General features: G+C 37.5%; 1 protein-coding gene across 2 annotated transcripts in view; it reads left to right on the top strand.

Moving 5' to 3' along the window:
- The window catches only part of SPG11 (SPG11 vesicle trafficking associated, spatacsin), a 76,637-nt gene that overhangs the window by 25,284 nt on the left and 28,595 nt on the right, over window positions 1-22,758 (top strand). For both annotated transcript variants that reach the window (XM_061180354.1, XM_061180355.1), the window contains exons 16-27: window positions 2,474-2,677; window positions 4,005-4,111; window positions 5,915-6,060; window positions 7,239-7,400; window positions 9,690-9,756; window positions 13,964-14,129; window positions 15,282-15,487; window positions 16,076-16,184; window positions 17,109-17,268; window positions 17,642-17,914; window positions 18,550-18,750; window positions 19,520-19,627. In XM_061180354.1, coding sequence (XP_061036337.1) covers window positions 2,474-2,677; window positions 4,005-4,111; window positions 5,915-6,060; window positions 7,239-7,400; window positions 9,690-9,756; window positions 13,964-14,129; window positions 15,282-15,487; window positions 16,076-16,184; window positions 17,109-17,268; window positions 17,642-17,914; window positions 18,550-18,750; window positions 19,520-19,627 — 1,909 coding nt within the window. The remainder of the gene's footprint in view (window positions 1-2,473; window positions 2,678-4,004; window positions 4,112-5,914; window positions 6,061-7,238; window positions 7,401-9,689; window positions 9,757-13,963; window positions 14,130-15,281; window positions 15,488-16,075; window positions 16,185-17,108; window positions 17,269-17,641; window positions 17,915-18,549; window positions 18,751-19,519; window positions 19,628-22,758) is intronic.

The raw sequence follows: 22,758 nt of genomic DNA on the forward strand, positions 1-22,758 counted from the left end.
TGTATGCTTATCAAATATTTTGCTTAATACTTGATTGTTTAGAAAGATAATATGTATGTGTTTTAACATGAATTATGACAATAACGAATTAGTGAGATCTACTATATTAACAGATTAAAGGGAAAAAATCATACCACCCTGATAGATACAGAAAAGCATTTGATAAAATTCAACATCTATTTATAATAAAACCTATTAGCAAACTAAGAATAGCTGCAAACTTCCTTAACTTTAAAGAGATGTTAAAAAAGAAATCTTCTAGCTAATATTATACTTAATGGTGAAACATCACAAGCATTCTCTTTAGATTTGGAACAAGACAAGCCTGCTATCAATTCTTCCCAAGTTGATCTTTAGATATAGTGCAATCTCAATAAAAATCCCAGCAATGGATTTGACAAGCTGATTATAAATATTTATATGTAAATTCAGAGGGTCAAGAACAACCCTGAAAAAGAAGAACTTGCCCTACCAGATATTAAAACTTACTCTAAAGCTATAGCAATTAAGACAGAATAGTGAGCATAGAAACAGACTTTTTTTTTTTTTAATTATTTTTATTTATTTATTTATTTATTTTTGGCTGCATTGGGTCTTCGTTGCTGCGCACCGGCTTTCTTTAGTTGTGGTGAGCAGGGGCTACTCTTCATTGCGGTGTGCAGGCTTCTCATTGCGGTGGCTTCTTTTGTTGCGGAGCACAGGCTCTAGGCGTGCGAGCTTCAGTAGTTGTGGCATGTGGGCTCAGTAGTTGTGGTGCACGGGCTTAGTTGCTCCGTGGCATGTGGGATCTTCCCAGACCAGGGATCGAACCCATGTCCCCTGCATTGGCAGGCGGATTCTTAACCACTGTGCCACCGGGGAAGCCCTGAAACAGACTTACATATGTATGCTCACCTTATATATGACAGAGGTGCCACTGCAGAACAGTCTTTTTGGAGGAAACAATAGTCTTTTCAACAAATGGGGTTGGGATAACTAGATAGCTATATGGGGGAAATGAAATTGGACTCTCTGCCTTATATCATGCATAAAATCAATTCCAGGTAGATTTTAAAACCTAAATGTAAAATGTAAAAATTGTAATGCTTTTAGAAGGTAGGGAAGAATATCTTCATGACCTTGGGAGTAGGGTGTGCTTTCTAAAAGGCCTGACGGGGCAAAGGAAGACAACAGTTACTGAGACCAAGGGAGCTGCCTGGCAGGAGTTGTGTCTCTTAGTGGAGAATGTCAGCCAACCTGCTCTCACCTCACAGAGAGCACCAAGGTATCCCTATCCTCCCTTTTTCTCTAATTCTTATCTCCCGATGGGAGTCTCCCACAGGAGACGAAACCAAAACAGAAACCTGAGGGCACAGGAGTCTTCTAGAGCAACCCATACAGGCGAGCCTCCAGGGACACAGAGCAGGAGAGTAGAGCTTGGATCTGGAGGGGAAAGATACCAGCACACATAGACATTTCACAAAAGAGGAAGCACAAATGGCCAATAAACATATGAGGAGATGTTCCTCCTCATTTGTAATCATGGAAATGGAAATTTATTTTACCAAAAATCTAGGAACAATGACCATCAAAGTTAGAGCAGATAAGTAAAATGTAGTATAATCGTACAGTGGAACACTATATAACAATGAAAACTAAAAAACTATAGCCATAGGTATCAACATGGATAAATCACACAATGGTGAGTAGAAGAAACAAGACAACAATATATGTAGGATGTTCCCTTCTTATATAAAGTTTGAAATAGGCAAAACCAAACCTTATATTATTTGGGGTTACACACATGGGTGGTAAAACTATATGGGTGAATAAAAGTAAGGGAATAGTTTTCATGAAAGTCAGGATAGTGGTTACCTCTGAGGGCAAAGCACATGTAAAGGGGGAGGAATACACAAAGGACTTCTAGGTACAATGTTCTGTAATCTGGGTGGTGGCTATGCAGTGTTTCTCTAAACTCCACATAATATGTTCTCTATACTCCTTTAATGGTATGTATGATGTATTTATCAGTAAACTTATAAAAAATATTTAAATGCAAATTTCTGTTCTTTAATTGTTGGTCTATTTAAATTATTCTGCTTTAATTTCTTAATGATTTTGTTTGGATATTTTGGTGAATTCCTCAATGTGTAGAGCATCTAGCTTCAAGAGTTAACCACTGTTGCCACACTGGGTTGTACAGTTTCCGTAAAAACAAAGTAATGGAGGTAGCTTAGTTTAGGTTTTTGAAATATTTAATATAACTCGAGACTGTCATTACTACCTTAAAATACTGCAGTGGTGCAGAAACCTTTATTGGAAACTAGCAAAATATGTGTGTCGGAACATATTTATGGGGTAAGAATTGTTAAGTATTAATTTGTAAATACTTACTTTTAACTAGTTGAGACTACTTAACAATGGAAATGATTTGGTCTGCTCTGAATATAGCAACTTTTTAACTTGCCGTCTTTTATTTAAACCTGCCCAATAGGAATGGAATTTTTATTACATCTGAACTAGAAGACTTTGAACTCTTTCTCAAAAGACTGAACCGTATTGGGGGCGTGATGCAAGATACCCTCCCTGTTCAAAACTATAGGTCCAAAGATGGTTGGGATTTCCATTCTCACTTCATTCTCTATTGTTTGGAACACAGTCTGCAGTATCTTCTTTATGTCTTTCTTGACTATTACAAGTGAGTACTAAGAATTAACTTGTCCTTGAGCAGGCCTTCACGTTCCCTCTTTCCATACTACTTCTGAATGTGACTTTTAGGAAAATATTAAGCATTGTCGTGAGGAATACTGATCTTTTTGAAGTAGTTCCTCCCACTCTAACATTTGGTACATCTTTTAGTTCAATACTGCATTCAACTAAATGCTTATTATGTGTTTTTTGGTGATGTTAATTCTGTAACATCTCTGTTAACCTCTTAAATAACTAGAAATTAGAAAGAAATGCTTTACAAGTTTAAAAGAGGGAGGATTCTAAAGGTTAACTTGGACTTCTTTGATATTTTCATTACCAAGCAAATGTTAAAAACTTTAAATTCATTGCCACTGCAAGGTATCTTAGAAATGCTCTAAAGTTTATAGTTAGATAGACAGACATCAATATATATTGATGTCTAAGGTCAACCTGCAGAATCGTATCTGTGGCCAATGTTAACTGCTATTGGGTCAGTAATAATAAAAATAGTAGTAGTCTCTAACATATGAGTGCTTACAGTGTTCTTGACACTAGCCTTAGTACTTTACATGCATTATCTCTTTTAATCTTCAGAAAACCCTGTGAGGTGGTTACTTACACCTCCATTTCACAGATGAGGAAACTGAAGCTTTGAAAGAGACTAAGTGCCCTATTTAAGGCATACAGCTAGTAATTGGTAAAGCTAGATTTAATTATACTTATGTTTGATTCCAGAACCCACATTCATGTGCTAATGAGAACATTTTTATTTTATTTTGTGTAGTAAAGACTAGGAAGTCAAGCAAAGGGTGTATTTCTTGTTCATATCATTAAGACTTACTTGGACACAGAAATGTTTTCCTCAAAGCTACTGGCAAGTGAAAGTTTAAAAGCTGTATTTTTAGAGGACCTGTTATGAGCCTTAATTGCTTAGTCCCAGCTTCTCTTGTAGTTATGTAAAGGTTTTCAAAAACCTCTTAAGTTTGAAAAAACTAAAGAGCTTTTGTTGTTAAAAAAAAAAACAAAACAATACAGCGTATCTTCAAGTGCAAAGATATCTGGTAATCTTATACAGAGTTGGTAAAATTTCATCATGGTAGGAAATACATTTTAAGTGATATTATCCCTGTCTCTAAAGTTCTCTATTTCCAGATCATAAGGCATATGTAAAACACAACACAAGACTGGGATTATATTGTGTTATATTTACTTTTTAATTACAAAGTTCTTTTTTTTTTAATGCTAGTTATCACCTGAGCAAACATGGTTGTAATTGTCTGTCTTATCCTCTGTGTTAATCAGATAGTTTTTTTGTTTGTTTGTTTTATATACAGACTTAGTCCTCCAAATTGTCCCTTTTTGGAAAAAAAAGAATTACATGAAGCTCACCCTTGGTTTGAATTTTTAGTTCAGTGTCGACAAGTTTCCAGTAATTTAACAGGTATGGGTGTATTGTATTAAATAACAAAACTTGCTTTGGATAAATAACTGGTCTGTTGAATGGAATTTAAATTGCAAACTCTTTGAATAAACTGTCTAGCTGTAGACAAATATTTGACCGTAGTCTAGACTCAAGCTTTATTTAAAAAGCAAAAGACCAAAAATGTTAGCCTCTTGACAGTGAAGAAAACCAGACTCGGAGCAGATAGCATGTGTGGTTATGTTGGTCATCTCTTATCCTACCAGTTCATCACAGGTTCCTGCTCTTTGGTAGACTGACACCCTGTTTCCATGAGGAGGTGGTCTGTCTTCCAAATGGCTGCCCTGAGTCTTTTAGTAAGGAACTCCAATTGGAGTGAGAAGAAATCATCGTATATGTGGGATTGTTGTGTCTTCCCTAGTGGAGCCAATGATGGAGAGCCTTGCTCTGGTTATAATCAGGTAGAAAAACCCTGTGACCCCTGAGGGCTTAGTGGGTGTTATTCTAGAGGTTCAGGAAAGGGGACAGGCCAAGCCGCAACATAGGCAAGGAATGTGAACAGCCAATCTTTCACTTTTATGTAATGCCCGGTTTCTTTCCTAATGAATAATTTTTTTCATAATGTGGGTTGAGGTTTTTTTGGTTTTGTTTTATTTTTCTGGTGATCATAAGGTAACATGTTTCATTGTTAAAAAATAATAATATAAAAAAGGAAGCCACAGACAACTATCACGATAACACCTCAATAGGTAGATAGCCTAAGTGAACAGGAAGATAACTATCCATAGGGAACTCTTGATATATTTTAATATATTTTGTTCTGGTTATTTTCTCTATACTTTTTTTAAACCTAGTCAGTATTGTATTTCATTCATTGAACAAATATTTATTTATTCCCTACCTTGTGACAGTCTGTAAGTGCTAGGGATATAACCAGAAACATCTATGTATTTGTATATTGTGTTTTTTCATATAGTAATTATAACATAAGAATTTTCCTATGTTCTTAGAGACAATGACCATTTTATGTCTACATAATATTTCATTGTATAGAAAGTCTTATTTAATTTACTATCCTCTCATTTTTTGACATTAAGGCTGTTTTCAATTTTTCCTATTATAAATAATAATCGAGTATATTTGAACATAAAATTTTTGTCCTTGTTTCAGATTATTTCATTAGTACAGATAGGTTCCTGGATATAAAATTCCTGGGTCTGGGGTTATATGCATTATGAAGGTTCTTGATATAAGGCTAGATTGCTTTCCAGGAGGGTTATACCATTCTTTTCTGTAAGTCCCAGCTTCTGTGTGCACACTGACCAGCTCTGTGCTTGAGGATGAATATTTTAAAAAATCATTGCTGATTTGATAGGTGATGTATAGCATCTAATTACTATTTTAATTTGCATTTCTTTATTGCTAATGAATTATGTATTTTTATGTGTCAGACATTTATATTTCCTTGTTTGTAAAATGGTTATTTCTTTTGTCCATTTATCTGTTACAGTCAGTATTTTGGGCTTTTGTATTGATATGAGCTCTTTGTTGAAGGCATTAATTGTTAGGTTGTCATCTGTTGTTGATTTTTCCCCTTGTTCATTACTACCTTTCAATTTTCTTTGTTTGAATGGAAGTTTTTATTTTTATGTGGACAAATCTTTCTTTTTTTCCCTTTGTGACGTTTTCCCATTGCTCTTAAACTTAGAAAATCCTTCTTACTGTGGATAGAGTTAAAAATTAATTTTCTTTCTCAGAATTATGTAATCCTTAGTTTAGTATTTCTCTCTCTCAAGGAGAAAAATGTACTCTCTTATTTTTCAGATCCCAAACTGATCTTCCAGGCTAGCCTTGCAAATGCTCAGATACTTATTCCCAGCAACCAGGCCAGTGTAAGCAGTATGCTATTGGAAGGACATACCCTCCTGGCCCTTGCTACTACAATGTATGCCCCTGGGGGCGTCAGCCAGGTATGGACAGCACTTCTACCTGTTATGGCAAAATAGGACTGATTTTAAATTTAGCAGAAATATTGGTGGATTTTCTAGATCTCAGTTGATATTAAAATATGACCACTTACAAGTATTTCATTAGATTAAAGAGCATAAAACAAGGGTGAATTTTTAAACTTTATATCATATCCTCTCAAGTTGAAAGGAGACTGCTATAGTCAGCCCTCCATATTCGGGGGTTCTGCATCCACAGATATGGAGGGCTGACTGTACTACAGTATTTTATATGAGGGACTTGAACATCCTCGGATTTTGGCATCTGTGGGGGTCTTGGAACCAATCGCCTGTGGATACCAAGGGGCAACTGTATGTTGTATAGCGATTTTTTTCCCGTTTATTTGTTCTCTAATACTCCAGGTTTGTTTTCAGGATAGAATCAAGATCTAATTGCTCCTTGGAGTAAGTATACTTTAAATCTGTGACTTGGGAATTATTCTCTGTTATTTGACCTCTTTGAGAGTTAAAAAGGAAATCATAATTTTTAGCTACCCTTAAAAACTCTTTTGAGGAATCCAGTGAAAAGTTGCCCATCTCTGCTTTTTTGAAAGTATAGTGTGGCTGGTTAGAGGGAACTTAAGAATGCTGTTAAACATCTAATCTACAAAAATTTGTTACTGATGCTAGCTTAATTTAATACCACCTCTTTTAGATTGTTGCAGTATACCTTAACTTCATGGTTATTTATTCTTCTGTTTTTGATCACGTGTCAGAAATCAGTCAGAATAACTTGAGACCTGAGAGGAAAGGACCTAAGAGTCATCTAGTCTAATAGGTTTTTTTCTTGTAAAATATTTACTATTTAATATCTAAAATTTTAAAATATTGTAGTAGCAGAGCCTTTTTTCAAACAGCTTTTCCTTATGCAGTTTGAAAACCACTGATCTAGCTGAACTTTCTAATTCTGTAGATGAGGAAACTGAAGCCTGCCTGATATTAAATATCTAGCCCAAGGTCATACAGCTAATTTGTCTTAGAACCAGAACTAGACTGTTGGCTACTGACCCCTTGTCCAGTGCTGTTTTCACTACCACCTATTATATCAAGCTAATCTTGTTTCACAGGCTACTTATGAAAAAAGGACTTAAATTTGGAGAAGAGAAAAACATTATTCTATACCATGTTATCTTTTTATTTAGGTTGTTCAGAATGAAGAAAATGAGAACTGTGTGAAGAAAGTAGATCCCCAGCTACTGAAGATGGCATTAACTCCTTACCCCAAGCTTAAAACTGCTCTCTTCCCACAGTACACTGCCCCTAGTGTCCTGCCACCAGATATTACACTCTACCACCTGATTCAGGTACAGTATTTAGACGTATCAGTCAGTGTTCAGCCAGGAAAACAGGAACCACTGTGGGTCTTCCAAATGGAAGCCATTTAATATAGGGAATTACTTACACAGAATGATAGCAAAATGGAGAAACCAAACGTGTGATGATGAGACAACCCAAAAATTAACAAAGAAGGAAGCAGTCAACACCCCCTAAGGCTGCAAGAAAGTGGTGGTGTCTGAACCCAACAGCTGGAGCCTCTCTGGGAGCTAAAATCACAACCGGGCTACCTACTGGGAGCTGGGACGAGAGGGTAGGGCTGGAACCATGCAAGAGATGCCCTAGAAAACAAAGAAGGGGAAAATATCTTGGTTTCTCCCCTCTTCCCACCTTTAATCTCCCATGTTGTCTCTCATGGCTAAACCTATCTGGTAGCCAGAGGGCAAGTGAGTTTGGGAAATGCAGTTCTCTGCAATTCAGGGCAGAACATGGGAAAGGTAGAAATGGAACTGAGAGTAGACAGATAGTTGGCCAGCATACTTGTCTGCTACTTTCATTGAAAGCTGCTTCCTTCTACCACTGATAATTTCTGTCTCTTCTCAGTGAATAAGGCTGTTTATTTATTTAAGTGGTTAAGAATCCGCCTTCCAATGCAGGAGATGCGGGTTTGATCCCTGGTCAGGGAACTAAGATTCCACATGCCGCACGGTCAGCTAAGCCCGTGTGACACAACTACAGAGCCCGTGCGCCTCAAGTAGAGAGCAGCCCATGTGCCACAACTAGAGAGCCCACGTGCCGCAACCAAGACCTGATGCAGTCAAAACCAATAAATTAAAAAAAAAAAATGTGAGAGAGCTATGAACCCTCTACCCAGAAAAGTTGCACATAATTTTGCTTATATTTCAGAGGAATTCACAGATTCCCTGAAACCTATCCAGGGATCCTCAATTAAGGACACCTTCTTTTGCTCATTTCTCATTTCAAAAGCCTTTTGCTTTTTTTCCTGGGTACAAATATTCCTATCGTGTCTTCAGTTCAATCTAAACTCTATAATCCTATAAAGGTACAAAACCTCTCTTACTCTAATGTGAAATTTTTTAGGGTACACACTGGTGCTACTTAAAAATGTGGTCCCCAGGCAGGTGCCAGTCCGTGAACTGCTTGTTGCTGGTATGTGTCAGCAGGGTTGGTTTTTTTTTTTTGGTTCGTTTGTTTTGTTTTGTTTTGTTTTTATGTAGCAAGACTTTCTCAAAGAAGGAAGCAGTAAGCTAGATTTATATTTATCACAAGCTTCTTATCTCATTGCAGATCAGCACTTTGAGTAACATTGGTATATAAACTAGATATAAGTAGATTATATAAAAACATAGTTTTACTACCTAAAGTGGATTCAATCAGCCTAAAACATAAGCAGTTTCAGGTTGTTCTTTGTTCTGTTTTCAGGTTGACTGATGCAATTTTTTAGTCCTGTTATTTTAGGAAAAGTATTCCTTCCTTAATAGACCACAAGATTCTCCCTTAATTTAAAATTAAAGCTGCTTTGGAATTCCATGGCCGTCCAGTGGTTAGGACTTGGCACTTTCACTGCCATGGCCCAGGTTCAATCCCTGGTCTGGGAACTAAGAATAAATAAGTAAATACATACATACATACATACATGCATACATAAATACATAAATAAAATTAAAGCTGCTCTTTTCTTAGCCATCCAGATCTTGGCCTAAGAGTTCTGTCGTCTCCTATATCCCTCCCACCATCTACTTACTGTCTTTGCTAAACCTTTGGCCTACAGATTTCAAAACAGCCAGCGCTCCTTGCTCTCAAACCTTTTCTGACTGACCTGATCTTAGTTGGCTGTTTTTTCTTTGCTGTTGTTATTGATGGTTTGGTCATCACATTCCTTTAACCCTTGATCTAGTTGTCTCACTCTTTCCTGACCTGCCTCAGCACACCTTGTTGTATTTACGTGGTAACATTTTCTAGCCTCTTAGTCCTCTTGTCTTTTGATTCCAAAGGACTTCTAAAGCCCATTTTTTACATTATAATTGATGCTGGTTCTACCAAAAGAGAGTATATTTTGCAGACATAGTTTGAAGTGCGGAGAGTCTTTAAAAGGAACATAGCCAGTTCTATTTTTATTAAAGTAGAAAATATCTCATATGCTCTGTGTTCAAAGAATTTATGTCTAGAAAGATAAGTTTTTAATTGCCCTGAAGAAGGGAAGCAGACTGCCTGTGAAGCTCTTTCATATGGTTTTGTTTACTTCGCTTTAGAATCAATTAACTTTTAACTCTGATTTGACTTTTCCCCTTTTTCAGTCATTATTGCCCTTTGATCCTAGCAGATTGTTTGGCTGGCAGTCTGCCAACACACTGACTATAGGAGGTAAGTCATTATGGATTCTTCTTGCTTTAGAAGCATTTCAGCAGTGTTGACAGAAGTTCATTTATGTAAAGCCAACCTAGTTTCCCCCCTGCTTTCTATTTTAAAAATAAAGGCACATTCCACTGGAAAACATTTTCTTTTTTTTTAATTGAAGTATAGTTGATTTATAGTATTGTGTTAGTTTCAGGTGTACAGCACAGTGATTCAGTTGTATATATATTCTTTCTCTGATTCTTTTCCCTTATAGGTTATTACAAAGTATTGAATATAGTGCCCTGTGCTATACAGTAGGTCATTGTTGGTTATCCGTTTTATATGTAATAGTATGTATATGTTAATCCCAACCTCCTAACTTATCCTTCCCCACCCTTTCCCCTTTGATAACCATAAGTTTGTTTTCTGTGTCTGTGAGTCTCTTTCTGTTTTGTAAATAAGTTCATTTGTATCATTTATTTAGATTCCACATATAAGCTATATCATATGATATTTGTCTTTGACTTATTTCACTTAGTATGATAATCTCTAGGTCCATCCCTGTTGCTGCAGATGGCATTATTTCTTTTTTATGGCTCAGTATAATTATATATATATATATATATATATATATATACATATATATCACATCTTCTTTATTCATTTATCTGCTGATGGACATCTAGGTTGCTTCCATGTCTTGGCTATTGTAAATAGTGCTGCAGTGAACTTTGGGGTGCTTGTATCTTTTCTGATTATAGTTTTCTCCGGATATATGCCCAGGAGTGGGATTGCTGGATCTTTTTTTTTTTCCCCACTTATATTTATCCTTTATTCTCATAAATAATATCAAGACACTCTCTATGTTGAATCAGCTATGGAGGATATAAAAATTTAAAAAAGCACAAAGCTCTCACTGGATATATGATGCCCTTCCTTAGGTTGGCTTTTACATTCTGAAACATATATAGAAGGGTGTATATAATGTAAATGTATGGTAAAAATAATAAAATGAACAACAATGTACCCTCCACCCGGCCTTTTTTTTTTTTTTTTTAAATTTGTGGTATAGTTGATTTACAATGTTGTGTTAGTTTCGGGTGTACAGCAAAGTAAATCTATTATACATATACATATATCCACTCTTTCTTAGATTCTTTTCCCATATAGGCCATTACAGAGTATTGAGTGGAGTTCCCTGTGCTATACAGTAGGTCCTTCTTAGTTACCTATTTTATATATAGTAGTGTGTATATGTCAATCCCAATCTTCCGATTTATCCCTCCCCGCCCTCCCCTGCCAATTACCCCCTGGTAACCATAAGTTTGTTTTCTACATCTGTAACTCTATTTCTGTTTTGTAGATAAGTTCGTTTATACCCTTTTTTTAAGATTCCACATATAAGCAATATCATATGATATTTGTTTTTCTCTGTCTGACTTACTTCACTCAGTATGACAATCTCTGGGTCCATCCATGTTGCTGCAAATGGCATTATTTCATTCTTTTTTATGGCTGAGTAATATTCCATTATATATATATGTACCACATCTTCTTTATCCAGTCCTCCGTTGATGGACATTTAGGTTGCTTCCATGTCCTGGCTATTGTAAATAGTGCTGCAGTGACCATTGGGGTGCATGTATCTTTTCGAATTATGGCTTTCTCTGGATATATGCCCAGGAGTGGGATTGCTGGATCATATAGTAGCTCTATTTTTAGTTTTTTAAGGAACCTCCATACTGTTTTCCATAGTGGCTGTACCAATTTACATTCTCCCCAACAGTGTAGAAGGGTTCCTTTTTCTCCACACCCTCTCCAGCATTTATTATTTTTAGACTTTTTATGATGGCCATTCTGACCATAGTAAGGTGATACCTCATGGTAGTTTTGATGGAAAACATTTTCTAGGAAGCTGAATTGAAAACATACTGTGAGTTAAAAGTCATTGTATGAGGTCACTAGTGCTTTACTTGCTGGGGAATGTAATATAGACCTGCTTAAATTTCTCCCTTTCCAAAAATCCTTGTTCACTTGCACTATAGTATTATAAAGGTTAAGAGCATAGGTGTTGGCATTAGACAAATCCTGGCTCTACCATGTAATAGCTGTATGACCTTGGGTAACTGATTTAACTTCTCTTCAGTTTTCTATAAAATGAGGTAAGTGACAGTGTCCACCTCACATGTTACATGAGAATGAAAGGAGACAAGGCATCTAAAAAGCTCTTGCAGTTCCTGACACGTGGTAAGCACCAGATGCGCACACACTGCCATCCTCTCTAGACCATAAAACTTCCCCGGATTTTTTTTTGTGCTGTTCTTAAACTCTGCTTTTTCTATTTCCTTTTTACTTATTCATTTTGAATTAGCCTTTAATATCATATTACCTGTGGTGCCTCTGCCTATATTACTCTAAAGGAGGCTTCAAATTAGTACTTTTCACATAATATATACCCTGTAATATATACCCTGTAAATATTTATTGACTTATGTGAAAGTGCATTTTCTAATGTGTCAGTTTTGTAAGTTCAAATTTCAATATATTGAATTTACCTAGTGCCTAGTGCAGTGCCGGGCCTATAATAGATATGCAATCAATATTTGTTCAGTGCAGGATAAAGTAGTGCTTATTGCATTTTCAAGTGAAAATACTCATTCTAATCTCAGTGAGGTTACTGGAGAGTAGACAGAATCCCCTGTACTGTTCTAATGGCTCCAACTCCATCAGTTAGCCAGAGTCCTGAGGCCCTGATGGAGATGGAGCTCTCTACTGGGTACACAGAGGAAGTTGAAGGCATGTTCCCTGCCTGATTTTTAGAAGTTTAAAACATATTTGAGGAAATAAAGCACAAATTAAATGAAACAATTATCATGAAGACATAATACGGATTTTTTAAATTGGGGAGTTGTATTTAATTAGAATGTTGACTTCTTTTATCATATGGTTTTACCACTGAAAGTGGCCACAAGGCACCTGTGTGGTGATTTGGCTTCTGCAGCAGGCCAGAGAAAAATTTCTCTTCAGGTAGAATTTTCTCTTATACAAAATCTCCATACTAGCCACCAAACCACTAATCAGGGTCTTATTTGAATAAAAACTCAAGTTTGTTCATTCAGCTTTATATGAACTCAGCAAATATTGAATGAATGAATGGTTTTATATGTAATTGTAAGTTACCAGAGTCACTCTGATCTTACAAAGAATACAGATAAGGCGTGTGACAGTTTTTTAATCTCAAAGGAAGTATACTTCTAAGTAATAGCTTTGTAAGATGACAGACTCCTCTAAAGTCTTCAAGTCCTGTTTTTTTAATAAGAGCTAAGTCACAATATAAAAAATCCTTGGAATTCCATGGGAGGGATACAACTTTATTTCAGAAATAAGCTTTGAACTTTGGAAATAAGAGCAGATACACTGTTAACAGTTCAAAATGTTGTTTTGTCTCATTTTTTTAATAGGTAGTAAGCGGTTAAGAAGCAGTTAACTGTTCCTATCAAGCCCTAACTTTATTTCATACCAACTTTTCACATCCAAATATCTTTTGACTTCGTATTTTTCTAAAAAGACAAAAAAAATTTTTTTCTGCTTTTTTCGTGGGCACAGAGGAACTTTGAACTACTCTGCTGGTCTTGGAAAGATGGTATCATGATGTAGATAATAAGGTGCTCTATGAATCCAACATCAGAAAGTACAGGTAGTGATAACAAAAGTTTATTAGGAGGGTATTAATATGGAGAAAAGGATGTTCTTCTCAAAGTATTTGTTGGAGAAAGGTACAGTGAGTTGGCCTTGGTGAATAGAGGATTCATATAAATAAGAGACGAAGAGATTTCATTGTGTAATGAGCTGCATGAATGAATTAAAAAGCTACATTTGCAAATCATTAGCAGAGATTTTGTAGTTACAGGGTTATTGCCACTGTGAACTTAATGGATCATCAGATATAAAATTAAAGCATCTAATATAACAAGTAAGTTCAGTAGGGGAAAAGCATAGTTTATAAGTTTTTATGCAACTTCTCAGGTACACATTTTTGTATAAAATGAGGGCTACCTCCACACATTAAAATAAAATTATTACATCTTGGTGGTTCAAAGTGATACACAGTGGTACAAAATCATTATAGCAACCAGTTTTCTTTTACCATTGCAGAGTAAAGTTTTCCACATGCAGATCTGAAATTAATCACGGTGAGGTGCAGAGGATTAATACTGCTTCACTTTCCCCCCAGATGCAGCGAGTCAGCTCCCACATTTCTCTAGCCCTGACCTGGTTAATAAATATGCTATAGTAGAACATCTGAATTTTGCTTATTATTTACATCATGGACGACCATCATTTGCGTTTGGTACTTTTCTGGTTCAGGAATTAACCAAGAGCAAGACCCCCAAGCAGCTGTGAGTATTTAAGACATAATTTGTACTCTTAATAAAAGGCATATCTGTGTACTTTTACACATGCATATAAATGCATATAAAAAACCTATTGGAAACATACCACAGTTAGTAATTATATTTGACTGGGGAATTATATATATATGTATTTTTTCATTTGTGCTTTTCTGTATATCCCAGGTTTTTGGCATTTAGCTTGTCTTTTGTGTTTTTTGTTTGTTTGTTTGTATTTTGGCCCACGCCATGCAGCTTGCGGGATCTTAGTTCCCCCACCAGGGATTGAACCCGTGCCCCCTGCAGTGGAAGCATGGAGTCCTAACCACTGAACCGCCAGGGAAAAAAGATTAAAATATATTTTAAATAAGATAATAAATATATCTGAAAACCATGTTTTTAAAAAATGATCCAGGAGCTTGCCAAATGTTAGCAATTGTTATAAAGAGGGAATTCTATAGTGAGATGTGAATTCTGTATTTAAGATCTTGGTCTTTTATAATTCACTTTTATAAAGCACAGAATTGGGAGGAGTATTTGATATAATCAGCAGCTAAATACAGATTTATTTTATTTATTGTTTTATAGTTAACAAAGTAATGCATCTTTATGTTAAAATATTTAAGTAGGTCAGAAGGGTGAAAAATGAAAGAGAAAAGTCCCTCATTCTCTCATCTTCATTCTACATAGTATATAAACATGGTTAATTTCTTGTGCATCTTTCCTCGAAATTTTTCTGTTCATGTAAAAGTACATATATGAGTCATTTAAAATGTATGTGCTTTATGATGTCAAATTTTAGGTGGCATTAATTTTCTTGGTAGTTCGTGTACATACAATAAGATCATAAGTTGGTAGTCTTTCATAAGTTCTATTCCATGTTCCCTGAATAAAGTTGGAAGCAAAAATAATTTGGACTATGAGTAGGCGTTTTAGGAGAAGGTAAAATACAAGGGAATAGGGGGCTATGGAGCCAGAAGGTGATTAAAAGCTACCAAGAACCTAAATGGATGTATACAAGGGGTGAAAAAGGGAAGGGGGAGGAAGTCAAAAATCGCATGCGTCTGATGCTCCAGGTATCACTGATGTAGTTCAATCTGCTTTTCCTGGTGAGAAAAAATGTTCACATGCTCATGTGATTTTGATTCCTTTCTTTTTCAGGATCCAGCAAGTAGGCAATGAAGCCTATGTTTTAGGGCTCTCCTCCTTCCACATACCTTCAATAGGAGCTGCCTGTGTTTGTTTCTTAGAACTGCTTGGCCTCGACAGCCTCAAGCTCAGAGTTGATATGAAAGTGGCCAATATAATTTTGAGCTACACGTGTAGAAATGAAGATGCTCAGTACAACTTTATCAGAGAGTCTCTAGGTACAGCACCTTTATGTCATTTGTTTTGTTGAGAGGACAAGGGACAAATAGGTCTAAGGCATTGAATTGTGAGTGGTTGGGGAGGAAACAGTTATCTTCTGTTTCATCCTTTTTCTGCAGAATTTTTTGCACTTTATCTCACATTATTGGGCCCTTTAATGGGTTTCTGAAATGTCTCTGGGCCACATTTTTCAAACAGAACTGCCTAGTTCCTGACCTTTTCTCTTGACCATATATGTATTTTTTTTTTTTTAAAGGGAACGCTGTTTATTTATTTATTTATTTGTTTTTGGCTGTGTTGGGTCTTCGTTTCTGTGCGAGGGCTTTCTCTAGTTGCGGCGAGCTGGGGCCACTCTTCATTGCGGTGCGCGGGCCTCTCACAGTCGCGGCCTCTCTTGTTGCGGAGCACAAGCTCCAGACGCGCAGGCTCAGTAGTTGTGGCTCACGGGCCTAGTTGCTCCGCGGCATGTGGGATCTTCCCAGACCAGGCCCCAAACCCGTGTCCCCTGCATTGGCAGGCAGACTCTCAACCACTGCGCCACCAAGGAAGCCCTCTTGACCATATTTTGTTGTTTATATTTCTTATAGCTGAAAAACTATCTAAACTGGCTATGGGTGAAAAGTCAACCATAGAAGAATTGCTTGTTCTCTTAGAAGAAGGTATATGGGACAGCATTCAGCAGCAGGAAATAAAGAGGTTTGTGAGTTGTGATCCCAGCCTCTTTTCTAGTAAGCTTTATTGTTCCAATCTCTGTTTGCCTAGTCTTTCTTCCAACACATGTTTTCACCAGTCCCCCTAGACCTTATCTTCTTACTCATTGAGCACATAACAGATTTCAATTGCATCTTGCCATCAGTAAAAGGAGGGTGAAGATAATGATTCCCTCTTTACAGATAGAGTTTCCAAGAGGTGGAGAAGAGCTTTGTCTCCTCCACTGTGCTGCTGGTCTGAGAAGTCTCTTAAGTGTTACATGTTGAAATCATTTCAGAAGGAGCAGGATAGATCTCACAAAATTTGACTCTAAGTGATGTCCTTGATTTTTTTCTTGCTAATATATGTCAGTTGATAATGGAAGGTGAGGTGACCATCTGTCCACAAAAGCCCCTCTCCTTATACATTCATGTCATCTTTCCTCTGTGCTATTATCCGCTGGGGCTGACCCAGCTACCCCGACCCTGGGAATGCACCATTCTCATGTACCTCCTGTCACTGACTGTTCTCAACAGTTTCCTTCTCAGCAGGTACCCTTAGCAAGGAAGCCCAGGCACCTGTCAGGGCTCTGATACTCTAAAGTGAATCATGCAAGAGAATTAAGCACTCAGACAATTTCTGAGTGACTGTTTTTCTCAGTTCTCCTAACGATGGTGCATAGCTGGTTTGATAGATATTTGGTCGATAAAAAAGAGGAATGAATTTTGCCAGTATGCTAAGAAAGTTATTGTACATTATGGGTGAAAGAGTCCTTTTTTTTTTTCCAAAGCAGTCTAATAAATATTTGGTATTTGTTGAAAGGCTTTTTAGAGAATATACTGTAGTTTATTTTTTACTAAGTTTCCAGTTTAAAGCTATATTTTAACAAGTTTTTTTCCTCTTACCTCCCACCCCCACTCCCAATTATAGGTTATCCAGTGAATCCAGCAGCCAGTGGGCATTAGTGGTACAATTCTGCAGGCTCCACAATCTGAAACTGAGCACATCTTACCTTAGAGAATGTGCCAAAGCAAATGATTGGTTACAGTTTATTATTCACAGCCAACTCCATAATTACCACCCAGAGGAGGTAAGCCGATTGTTGCCAGTTATTCAAGAAGCGGAAATTGGAACACTTCTCAGAAGACAGTGTTCTTTCTGTTGTGTATACATAGGCTTTTGTTTGCTATGATACTATTATTTTTACTAAGATTTCAGTGGGTTGGCTTCAAAGGACTAGTCATTACTACTAAAGAGCTAAAGGAAGAGTTTTTGTGACTCCAGATTGAATATGGAAACTCACTCAAACACAACGACTATGTAAAATTATATGGTCACCTCTGACGCAGTTCAGGGTGAGAAAGAACAACTTTGCCTATGCTTTTCTCCAGCATTTTCAGCTCCAGCTGAAATTGGAAGTTGGTTGTCTTTTTTGATCACCACTCATCTAATATGTTTTCTAGGTGAAATCTCTTCTCCAGTATTTCAGCCCTGTTCTTCAAGACCACTTAAGACTGGCTTTTGAGAACTTGCCCTCAGTGTCCAAGTCTAGAATGGACACTGATCAAGTCTGCAACAAGTCCCCGCAGGAACTCCAAAGAAACAAAGTAGAGATGACTGACTTCTTTGAAATTCTGCTTCAGTGCTCAGAGGTGCCAAACTCCTGGTGCTGGCTCCTGGAAGAAGCAGTGAAACAACAGGCCCCAATCCTTAGTGTCCTGGCCTCATGTGTCCAGGTGAGAATCTTGAGAAGCCTACATTAGGGACTCAGAGGGCAGTAGAAAAAGTGGGAAGAGACAGGGAAGGCTGATAATCAGGGAGGATGTGAGGTGATGACAGTGAGGCCCTAGCATGTGTTTCCAAGGTCACTGCCACTTTTTGTGCTTCCCCAGCTTAGGCTTCAGGCCATCTAGTGCATTTCCTTGCGCCTTAATGTTCAGTGACTTAAGTGATCAGAGCCTTGGCTTCCGGTTGGCAGTCATAGAGAAGGATGCTTTGGTGGACCGACCACCTCTGTGTCTTGAGCAGGGAAGGAGGGATGCTCCGAACAGTCCCTTGATCAGCAGTTCTGTAGAGGACAGTCTTGTTTTCTTATACTTAGTACTTTCCTGACCTCCACATATATCCCCTTGGTTTCTTGGCCTTTTGACCTACTATACTCTGCAGGACAGTTTATAACAGTCCCTTGGTTGTTCATTAGAGTTTGTTTCATGTTTGAAGGATTTTCAAGTCATTTTAACCAATTTAGTGAGGTGACTTGTTCTAAACAGGAAATATCCATCTGTAGTTGTAGCATTGCTGGAAGCTTCTGCAGTCAAGTAATCCATGTGCAGTCATTATCTTATTTTGAAAAGTTCTTATCCACTGGCAGGACGCCAGTGCTATTCCTTGTCTCTGTGTTTGGATCATCACTTCTGTGGAGCACAGTGTTGCAGCTGAAGCAATGGGACACATTCAGGACTCACTGGAGGGCCACACCTGGGACCTTGAGGACCTCTCAGTCATCTGGAGGACATTATTAACACGGCAGAAGAGCAAAACTCTCATCAGAGGTTTCCAGCTTTTCTTTAAGGTAGTGTTAGTTCATTTCTTTCCTCAGTTTAAAAGGGTTACTTCAGAATATCCCCTGTTGGCTTTTAAAATTATTCCTATCTCTGGGATTTTTTTTTTTTAAGCCAACAACAGATAACGATATTAGAACTATCATTTATTTAGCAAAGTGCTTTATATATATTATTTTAGTCGATTCTAACAATAATCCTATATAAAGTAATATTTTAGAAGAATGTTATGAAGTGATATTATCCTCATTTTATCCTCAGAGTGATATACCAAGGCTCACAGAACTTAAGTAACATGCCCAGGGTCTCAAAGTACTTTAGTAAGTGGTTTACTTACGGTTCAGATCCATAATCTCTAATTCTAAAACTCCTATCCTCTGACCAAAAAGCTCCCACCAAAGTGATGGAAATGTATGGATTAATGCCACAAACAAGCAGTAGGTTAACAGATCAGTGGAGCCCATTACCCAGGAGTGTATGTAGAGGTGTCTTAGCAGCGTCTAATGGAACATCTCCTGCTCATGTGTAGTGGACCAAGTATAGACTGGAGTATGGACTGTTGAGTAGGTGTACCTGGCCTGAGTATCTTTTTTCCAAAAGGAAATATAAATTTAATTTCCTTTCTTTCTAATATATATGATTTCATTCTACTACAAAGCTGTTATTAATAGTTTTGTTTTGTTTTTTACTTTAACCTCTCTTATATTGGCATTACTCATTGAGAATATAGTATTGATTGAGTTTCAGGATTTTTAACTTCATTCAAACTCTTCCTCAAAGGAGTCCCCATTACTATTCATGATGGAGATGTATGAACTGTGTATGTTCTTCAAGAATTATGAGGAAGCCGAAGCTAAACTTCTGGAGTTCCAGAAGAGCCTTGAAACTGTAAGTTGGAATTATAGTGCTCTTTCTCGCTGATCTGAAATTGGCTCAAGTGGCCTCTTGTCTGCTCGTAGTCAGGATATGGCAGCAGCTGAATAGCTGTTACGTGGCATAATGCAAACTGAATCATTTGTATTGTTCCAGAGATGGAGAGGCAGGACAGGAGTTGCAGTGACCTTGCTTACAGCACATCAGTTGCCATGGATGACAGAGAGGTTTCATCCAGTGTGCTAATGAACTCTGATCAGTATCCTGATGCTGCAGCCAAGCTCAGTGGGAAAGGGAATAATGGTATCCACTATGGATGCTACAGAGGAGTGTGGTGGTACATGGGCCGTGTTTTGCCAATCCAAAATAACTCCAAGAGCATTGAGAGTGAAGGGTGTTTAATGCTGCTTTATTCACTGTGACAGAAAATAATGGTTTTTTCCATCAACACTCCTTGTGGTCTCTGTCCAAATGATGCTGAGCCTTATGGTCAATTTCAGGCTTTACCTATTCTGATGCTTGTTTCAGACCTATTAACATGTGGAGCTAATTAACCCTATGGAAAAAAGAGGAAGCTGTAAAAAAGGAAAATACGCCTTAGTCCTGCTTGGGGTTTCAGCACTTTTGCCCTCTCTATCCCAAAAAAGCTTTATGATAAAGAGACAAAACCATATACTGCTTTTACCCAACAAATACATCACAGTGGAACCTGTGTATATGATTTTCCTCTCAATCACATTCGTCTTAACTGTAATGAAGATTTTAAAGTTTTATTATTTGAAAATACTGAATCAGTTATTCAAATATGCCTGAAGTTCCTAAATCACAGAAAATAGGGACATTCATTTCCTTCATCTGTCACTCTCCATAGCTAGAGCCATACAGTATTTTCTTTTTTTTTTTAATTATTTTTAAAAATTGTCGGGGGCTTCCTTGGTGGCGCAGTGGTTGAGAATCTGCCTGCCAATGCAGGGGACACGGGTTCGGGCCCTGGTCTGGGAAGATCCCACATGCCGCGGAGCAACTAGGCCCGTGAGCCACAACTACTGAGCCTGCGCGTCTGGAGCCTGTGCTCCGCAACAAGAGAGGCCGCGATAGTGAGAGGCCCGTGCACTGCCATGAAGAGTGGCCCCCGCTTGCCGCAGCTAGAGGAAGCCCTCACACAGAAACAAAGACCCAACACAGCCAAAAATAAATAAATGATTAATTTAAAACTTAAAAAAAAAATTGTGATAAAATACACATAACATTTACCATCTTAACCTTTTTTTCTTAAAGAAACAGGCGTCTCTTTTTTTAATTTTAATTTATTTTATTTATTTATTTTTGGCTGTGTTGGGTCTTCGTTGCTGCACGTGGGCTTTCTCTAGTTGTGGCAAGTGGGGGCTACTCTTCGTTGCGGTGCACGGGCTTCTCATTGCGGTAGCTTCTTTTGTTGCAGAGCACGGGCTCTAGGTGCGTGGGCTTCAGAAGTTGTGGCATGCGGGCTCAGTAGTTGTGGCTCGTGGGCTCTAGAGCGCAGGCTCAGTAGTTGTGGGGCATGGGCTTAGTTGCTCCGCGGCATGTGGGATCTTCCCGGGCCAGGGCTCAAACCCATTTTCCTCTGCATTGGCAGGCGGATTCTTAATCACTGCAGCACCAGGGAAGCCCTATACCATCTTAACCATTTTTAAGTACATAGTTCAGTGGCATTAAGTACATTCACATTGTTGTGCAACCATCAGCACCACCATCCATCCCCATAACTCTCTTTTTTTTTTTCCCCATAACTCTCTTTTCATCTTGTAAAGCTGAAATTCTATAGCCATTAAACAATAATTCTCCATTCTCCCCTCCCACTAGCCCCTGTCAATCACCATTCTACTTTCTGTCTTTATGACTTTGACTAAGTACCTCGCAGAAGTGGAATCATACAGTATTTTTCTTCTTGTGACTGGTTTATTTCACTTAACATAATGTCCTCAAGATTCATCCATGTTGTAACATGTGTCAGAATTTCCTCCCTTTGTAGTGCTGAATAATATTCCATTGTATTTATATACCACATTTTGCCTGTCCATTCATCCATCAATGGACATTTGGGTTGCTTCTATTTTTTAGCTTTTGCAAATAATACTGCTATGAACATTGTGTATGAATATATATAGACCTTGCTTTCAATTTGTTTGGGTATCTACCTAGAAGTGAAATTGCTGGATGACATGGTAATTCTATTTCTGATATTTTGAGGAACTGCCATACTGTTTTCCATAGCAGCTATACTATTCCCACTAACAGTACACAGGCTTCCAATTTTCCACATCCTCTTCAGCACTTGTTTTCTGTATTTTTGATAGTAGTCATCCTAATGGGTGTGAGATGGTATCTCATTGTATTTTTGATTTGCATTTCCCTAATGATGAGTGATGTTGAGCATCTTTTCATGTGCGTATTGGCCATTCGTATATCTTCTTTGGAGAAATGTCTATTCAAGTCCTTTGCCCATTTTTGAATTGAGTTGCTTGTTTTTTTGGTTGTTGAATTTTAGGAATTCTCTATATATTCTGGATATTAATCCCATGTCATACATATGATTTGTAAATATTTTCTCCCATTCTGTGGGTTGCCTTTTTACTCTGTTGATGGTGTCCTTTGATGCACAAAATTGTTTAAATTTTCATGAAGTCCAATTTGCATATTTTTTTTTTTGCTACCTGTGCCTGTGGTATCCTAGCCAAGAAATTATTGCCAAATCCAGTGTTGTGAAGCTCTTGTCCTATGTTTTCTTCTAAGAGTTATATTGTTTCAGGTCTTACATATTTAGGTCCTTGGTCCATTTTGAGTTAATTTTTGTGTATGTTGTTAGGTAAGGGTCCAACTTCATTTTTTTGCATGTGGATATCCAGTTTTCCCAGCACCATTTGTTGAAAAGACTGTTCTTTCCTCATTGAATGGTCTTGGCACCCTTGTCAAATATCATTTGACCATGTATATGAGGGTTTATTTCTGGGCTTTCTGTTCTTAGCCATTGGTCTATATGTCTGTCTTCATTTGGCTATTTTGATTACTGTAGTAGCTTTGTAGTAAGTTTTGAAATCAGGAAGAGTGAGTCCTCTAGTTTTTTTAGTTTTTTTCAAGATTGTTTTGGCTATTCGGGGTCCCTTGAG

This window comes from Eubalaena glacialis, chromosome 2, assembly GCF_028564815.1.
Source record: "Eubalaena glacialis isolate mEubGla1 chromosome 2, mEubGla1.1.hap2.+ XY, whole genome shotgun sequence".
Classification (NCBI taxonomy): Eukaryota; Metazoa; Chordata; class Mammalia; order Artiodactyla; family Balaenidae; genus Eubalaena; species Eubalaena glacialis.